The 6,865-nt window shown below is 53.7% G+C and overlaps 1 protein-coding gene across 5 annotated transcripts in view; it reads right to left on the bottom strand.

The window, feature by feature from the left end:
• Positions 1-372: 372 nt before the first annotated feature.
• ETV4 (ets variant 4) overlaps positions 373-6,865 on the bottom strand; it is a 20,505-nt gene continuing 14,012 nt past the window's right edge. For 4 of the 5 annotated variants that reach the window (XM_011985854.1, XM_011985852.1, XM_011985856.1 and 1 more), the window contains 8 exons: positions 6,402-6,528; positions 5,726-5,887; positions 5,218-5,483; positions 2,624-2,698; positions 2,401-2,469; positions 2,021-2,193; positions 1,653-1,754; positions 373-1,275 (listed from right to left, as the gene is read on the bottom strand). In XM_011985854.1, the coding sequence (XP_011841244.1) occupies positions 1,051-1,275; positions 1,653-1,754; positions 2,021-2,193; positions 2,401-2,469; positions 2,624-2,698; positions 5,218-5,483; positions 5,726-5,887; positions 6,402-6,528 (1,199 nt within the window). In that variant the 3' untranslated portion in view covers positions 373-1,050. The remainder of the gene's footprint in view (positions 1,276-1,652; positions 1,755-2,020; positions 2,194-2,400; positions 2,470-2,623; positions 2,699-5,217; positions 5,484-5,725; positions 5,888-6,401; positions 6,529-6,865) is intronic. The other variant, XM_011985853.1, reaches the window with a different exon arrangement.

Raw genomic sequence — 6,865 nt, forward strand, 5'->3', positions numbered from 1 at the left:
ACCCTGTCTGAGGAAGTCCCAGGAGGGAGAGCCTTGCAACTCAGTAGCCCACCTGCCCCTCCCGCAGGGGCAGGGAGACTGCTGCCGGAAGCAGGCCCAAAGTGCACAAGGGGGTACCTATCCAGGTTATCAAGTACCCCCTGTCCATTATTTCTGGATCCTCACACAGTAATGCTGGGAGAGGGGAAGGGCAGGTATCATTAAGCCCATTTTTCAGAAGAGAAATAGTCAGGTGAACTGCCTTTTTTCAAATCCACATGGGGATTTAAGTGTCAGGGCCTGGCCCCAAACCAGTCAGCTCTGCTTCAAGGCCAGAGCTCTTTCTACCCCCAGGTCTGTTCCCACATGGCAGCAAAGAGGACACAGGAGAACTAATGGGAGAAGTGGGGGCCTTTATTAAGGTCTGGCAGATGTGGTGGAGGTGGAAGTGGAAACCCAGGCCTGAGCCTAGGAAAGGGCAGAAGAAAGGCAAAGGGTCCCTTGGAGCAGGAACCCATCCCTCTCTGCTTCTACCCAGCACCCCCCATCCCAGGTTCCTTTCTTCAACCTCCCCCTGCTTCTGGGAACACAGAGCACCAACAACTGACAAGCCGGGACACTCCAGGGCCATAGCGTGGGGCAGAGTCCAGGCTTCTGTCTCCCCGCAGTGGGAGATCTGGGGAGCTCAGTGAACCTCCTCACCCTCCTGCCAGTGTAAAGTTGGGAAGCGCCTTCTCTGTCCCCCAGAAGAGAACTCTTGTTCTCTGTGGTTGGGGAAAAGGTGTGGGGAGCTTGGACCTAGGAAGAAGATGAGCTGAATTCCTCTAGGGCCCAGGTGAAACCCCCAGGGGAGTTTCTGAGACTCTACCTTTAGACTTGCCATTTCTCCACTTTTCCTTCCCAATGACTCTGGTGAGCAGCTCAGAGTCTGGGCTAGGGCAACTGGTAGGACAGTGGAGATCTGACCCAGAGACATCTGTGGGTTTCAGATGAAGGTTTCCCCAACACCAAATTCATCTATATGTACACAGGGCAGCACCCACCTGCGGCAGGGGGAACAGCCGCTGGGGGCTAGTAAGAGTAGCCACCCTTGGGGCCAAACGGCTGGGCAGGGCCAGCCAGCTCTGGGAGGTAGGCGGGGCTCTCGTCCAAGTGAGACAAAGGGACTGTGTCCTCCTCACTGACAGGCCGGTCAAACTCGGCCTTGAGAGCTGGACGCTGATTGTCCGGGAAGGCCAAAGAGAAGAGGGCCTCGGGCTCGCACACAAACTTGTACACGTAACGCTCACCAGCCACCTATGGGGAGAGAGAAGGGCTGGTCAGCCTGGCTAGCCCCCCAGCCTTTGTATGGGGTAAGGTAGGGGAGCAGGGAATGCGGCCCTTCTACCAGTCCAGGCAGATGCTCGGGGCATTTCTCTCCTATGCTGGTTCTCCTGAGAAGCTGACTCTCCCTTCACAGTTCTTATCCCTTTTTCATCTCAACTTCTCCATGCTTGGGCTTCTGAGTTGCACTTTTTTGGGAGAGGAGAACCTTGACAATTTCTTGTCCCTCTGACTGATTCATTATCTGATCCTACAAAGTTGCTGAGAACTGCTCCGCTGACCCTCTCCCCCCATCAACTTCTCATGGCCACTGCCCTCCACCACCTTGTCCCTAGACCCACAGCCCCCACCTTCTGCATGATGCCTTTCTCGTAATAGTATCGGAGCGAGCGGCTCAACTTGTCGTAATTCATGGCTGGCCGGTTCTTCTGGATGCCCCAGAGCCTGGCGACCTGGGGACAAAACAGTTTTGGGGTAGAGATGCTACCTCAGCAGAGGAAAAAATGGGGTAAGGTCAGAAAGAGCACTTGAGATTCTTGGTGCAAAGTGCTAAGCTAGCCCTGCAACAAAGCATTAGCCCACAAACTTATGCTTGGCAAGAATTCCGGTTAGGTAAAGCAAGGATCATGGTGGAGGCACGTGCCGCCATTTCCCAGGTTCTCCCACCTCCAGGCCCTAAACTTTGGAAAGGAGGGCTGGGGACATCCAAGAGGCCCACCTCCTCAGGCTCAATGAGCTTGAACTCCATTCCCCGGCCTGTCCAGGCAATGAAATGGGCATTTGTTGGGTCATCCAGCAGGGCCACCAGAAATTGCCACAGCTGTAGGGCACCCCGGCGCTGGTAGGGTGGCCCCTCTCGAAATGCATTGACCCCTTCCTGCTTGATGTCTCCTGGGGAACACGAAAATAGGAGGTGTGGGGTTTGTGTCTTTTGGTCCCCCAAGCAACCGCCTCCCACCCCAGGGATTTCTCCAAGGGGTCTTCCCAGGTACTTTTCTATGGGTCCCACCCTCTTGCAACAATGAAATGTGATGTGACTCCTGCAGGGACACAGCATGATAAGACCTTGACCCTCCCATGAACAGTCACTTCTCTGACCTTCAAACTTCTCAGGGACAACGCAGACATCATCTGGGAATGGTCGCAGAGGTTTCTCATAGCCATAGCCTTGTAGAGGAAGTTGGGGGTTGCTCAGATCTAGGGGTTCACCGACGAGACCCCAGAGAGTCCAGAGGGACTCCTGGCCAGGGAGACCCTCCCCAATGGCAGTGCTCCCTCCCCCAACATCGAGGGCTTTGCAGGGGAAGGGGGGCTGCCTTACCCATGGCCCCGTCACCTGGAGAGGGCCCAGAGAAGCCCTCTGTGTGGAGGTACATTGATGCGCACCCAGTGACATCTGTGGGGGAAGAAAGGGTGATGTGAGGTGGCTTGGGGTGGAGCTAGAGAGCAGGAGAGGAGGAAGTCCTATCCACATTCATGAAGTTCTTCCTTCCAGCCTGCTTCCTGTTCTTTGCCCAAGTTGCCTGCCAACCACAAAATCCCAGGGAAAGTTCACCTAGAGGGAGTGTGACACTGGAACCCCTCCTCAACTTGAGGGCTGGGGCAGAGGCCGTGGAAGGCAGCAGCGGGGGTCGGGCAAGCTGTTCGGCAGGGCCCAAGCTGCCAGAGAGCAGCTGTTTCCTGCGAGTTCAGGGGGAGGAGGGAGGGTGAGATGAACGTCCGGGGAAAGGGTTCGGTGTCCACGCCTAAGACTCCCTCAGAATGGACAAATGTCCGGTCAGCAGGTCAGGTTCCCAGCCCGGGAGGGGCGGGGCGGGGGGGGTGTGTGTGTGTGTGTGTGTGTCTGTGGGACAGAAACTGAGAGCATGCGCCTGCATGAGCCTGGCAAAGAGGCAGTGGGCACTGGGCCTTGTTTTTTCAGGTCTAACAGAGCACATTCCACTTCATTTCATTCCATTCCATAGGATAGGAACCTCCCCACTCCACATCGGGGAGGTGGCTGTGTGAAGCCACCCGTTCAAGTTCCAACCCCTTCCCGCCCTCCCCCCACTCCACTCCCACCTATGAATGAGAAGATGGTGAAACCTGACACCTCCGGGAGAGGGCGGGAGGGTGGGCTCATTCATGCCTCCATTTTGTGAATGGAATTCCTGACTCCATTCAGGAGTAGCTGGGGGGAGGGGCAGGAGTTCAAGGGCATGTAACACAATCCCCTCCGGTCTACAGCCTTTGAAGGTCAGCAGCAAAGAGTGGCTCCCTCTTCCTCTCCCCAGCTCACTGCCAAGCCTGGCTCAGGCTTATGCCCTGGATTTGAGGACAGGAGCACCATCCGGTTCTCAGTTGGACAGCCTGGGGGTTTGTGGTTCATCCCCCTGCCCCTGAACGGTTGTGGGCACCACAAAAAGGGAAATTCTAACATTCTAGCTAGCTCTGGGCCTACTCTAATAAACTCTGGGGCTAGTAATGTAACAAAAGCTAGGAGGAAAGGAAAAAAGGCAGGGTTTTCTGGACCCTTCCTGGGACTGGCCCTCCTTCGGCTCTTGGGGCTTTGAACTATAGCTATTTATGAACATAGCTGAGTGCATCTCACTCCAGTCAACAGCTAGGTGGAACTAGAATTTAAAGAAGTTCCTACTTCCAGTGCCCAGCCTCTGGCCAGGGCAAACATCAACTGGGAGGCTCAAATAGGATGTGTAAACCACATATTAACCTGTGCTCCTACCAGCCTGACCAACATGGTGAAACCCCATCTCTACTAAAAATACAAAAATTAGCTGGGCGTGGTGGTGGGTGCCTGTAACCCCAGCTACTCGGGAGGCTGAGGCATGAGAATCACTTGAATCCAGTGGCACTCCAGCCTGGGCGACAGAGCAGGACTCCGTCTCAAAATAAACAGAGCAAGACTCCGTCTCAAAACAAACAAAACAAAACAACACAACACAACAACAAAAAACCCTGCGCTCCTATTGAGAACTAGCAAGAACCATGAGCCTGGCTAGTTTCAAATTCATGTTTCTCTTCATTCAATTCCCTTTGTATTTTTAAGCCTCTATGGGGATAGGGACCAGACACATCCTATTCATCTTTGTATTTCCCAACTCTGCACACTCATGTTCCTGTCACAGTAGTTTGGTCTTAATAGGTAATTAAAACCTCAAACACCTGTTAAATAGAAATAAATGCCTTAACTTTCCTATTAAGTCACAAGCTACCTGAGGGAAGGCTCTACATCCCCCTTTATTTTAGTTTTATTTTACTTTTTTATAAATAGACACGGGGTCTCACTTTGTTGCCCAGGCTGGCCTTGAACTAATTCCTGGGCTCAAGTGATCCTCCCACCATGGCCTCCTAAAGTACTGGAATTACAGATGACTCACCATGTCCCGGGGTGGGGGTGGGGGCCTTATCTTTTAATCGGAATATAGGTTTGCTCATTGAAAAGTAACAATTTGTCCTGGTGAGGTGGCTCATGCCTATAATTACAGCACTTTGGGAGGCCGAGGCGGATGGATCACATGAAGTTGGGAGTTCGAGACCATCCTGGCCAACATGGCGAAACCCCGTCTCTACTAAAAATACAAAAATTAGCTGGGCATGGTGGCTGGTGCCTGTAATCCCAGGTACTTGGGAGGCTAAGGCACGAGAATCACTTGAACCTGGGAGGTGGAGGTTGCAGTGAGCAGAAATCGTGCCACTGCACTCTAGCCTGGGCCACAGAGCAGGACCCCGTCTAAAAAAAAAAAAAAGAAAGAAAGAAAAATAACAGTTCTTTTGAAATTGTGAAGAAAAAAAGTGTGTGGGTGGGTTGGATGTATGAAATGGTAAACAGCAATGTAAAAAACTGGGGAGACATTCTGGGCTTAACTGAATTCTTCACTTGATCACATGCCACCCTGCCCCACCCTAGTCTCTTACCTGAGTCGTAGGCGAAGTCCGTCTGTTCCTGTTTGATCACCACCCCCGCCCCTGGGTACCTGTGCCCGTTGACCCCACCCTGGTCCACAGCTGGCTGGCCCGCCTGTTCATACAGGGGGTCATGGTATTCTTGCTTAAAGCTCTGCTGGGGGTAGGGTGGGCAGGGCTCCGACAGCTGGTGTTGGTAGGGGGCTGGAAGGGGTTCCCGGCCCCCTCCCTGAGATGTGAAGGAGTGGCAAATGTCCAGGGGCTGCTGGAAGACGGAGCTGGATGTGGTTGGAGAAAAGAAGAGAACTTTAAATTAATCCCTCCTCGAGCCTGTTACTCCTAGGCTTTTAGAGTGGGCTCTGGAATTGGGGGTAGGGGGTTGGGGCGTCAGTATCTCTCCCTCTCTATTCCGCCGCCCCCCGCCTGCACCACCCCACAGCTCAAGTCTTTATGGAGAACACTCGGGAATTAAAGAAAAAACACCTGGGCCCATGAGCAGTGCGCTTCCCTGTCTCCTTACCTACGTTCCCCGAGGTACCCATGGCCAGGGTGGGGTTGGGAGGTGCCAGAGGATCTCAGGAAATTCCGTTGCTCCGCCCGGGGAAAGGGCTGCAGGGGCGACTGTCCAAGGGCACCAGGGGCAGGGGACTTGATGGCGAGTTGTCTGGGGGGGTCATAGGCACTGGAGTTGAGAAGGCAACAGGGGTGAGGGGGCAGAGAAGCTGGCAAGCATCTTTGAACCCTTCATTCCAAGGAAAGTGAGGTCACAGGGATTACGGGAGAAGGAAGGATAGAGGGGGCTGAGAAGGGAACAGCAGGAGCCACAGACTCAGCCCTAGCCAATTCTTTTCTTTTTTCAGAGACAGTCTCCCTCTGTTGCCCAGGCTGGTCTTGAACCCCTGGGATTCATACAGGGGGGATTCGTTGCTCAGAGCAATGGTTTAGGTGGGACAGTGGGCCTCTTGGTGGAAACAGAATCTGCTGTGGCCTCAGTATGTATTATTCCTGAGGCCCTCTGCTGCATTTTCCGTCTCTTTAGAGGAAATCCTTAGCTGTATCGCTTCCTTACAGGAGCTAGAAAATCCTTTCTGTTGTCTAACTTGCATCTCAGCTGCTACCTCTGCTGATGGGTGCCCCCTGCCTCCCTCCTCAGGAACCCTTCCCCTACCCTTCACCAGGTCCGGGCTGGGACTCACCTGGAGTAAAGGCACTGCTCGCCATGGTGGTAGGGGAGTGGCGGCTTCCTGCTGCAGGACAGGGCCGGGTCTGTGCGGGGACTCTGGGGCTCCTTCTTGATCCTGGTGGTGGGGCTGTGGAAAGCTACTGTGGGGATGGAGGGGGCAGAGCAAGGCCAGAGCCTGTCACACAAGCAGGCAGAGCTCCTGATACCTTCTGCACTTTGAAGACTAGCTGGGTGACTGGTACAGCCTCCTTCCCTCTCTGGGTATCAATTTTCTGAGATCCGCAGTGAGACAAGAACATTTTGGCTATTTACATTATGTCTAGTTTATACATCAGAGTAGTGTCTGATTATTAACCAAAGAAACCATCTAAAGTTCAACATTTAGGCTGGGCACGGTGGCTCACGCCTGTAATCCCAGCACATTGGGAGGCAGGAGTCCAAGACCAGCCTGGCCAACATGGTGAAACCCCGTCTCTA

Source organism: Mandrillus leucophaeus, unplaced genomic scaffold (genome assembly GCF_000951045.1).
Source record: "Mandrillus leucophaeus isolate KB7577 unplaced genomic scaffold, Mleu.le_1.0 Scaffold290, whole genome shotgun sequence".
Classification (NCBI taxonomy): domain Eukaryota; kingdom Metazoa; phylum Chordata; class Mammalia; order Primates; family Cercopithecidae; genus Mandrillus; species Mandrillus leucophaeus.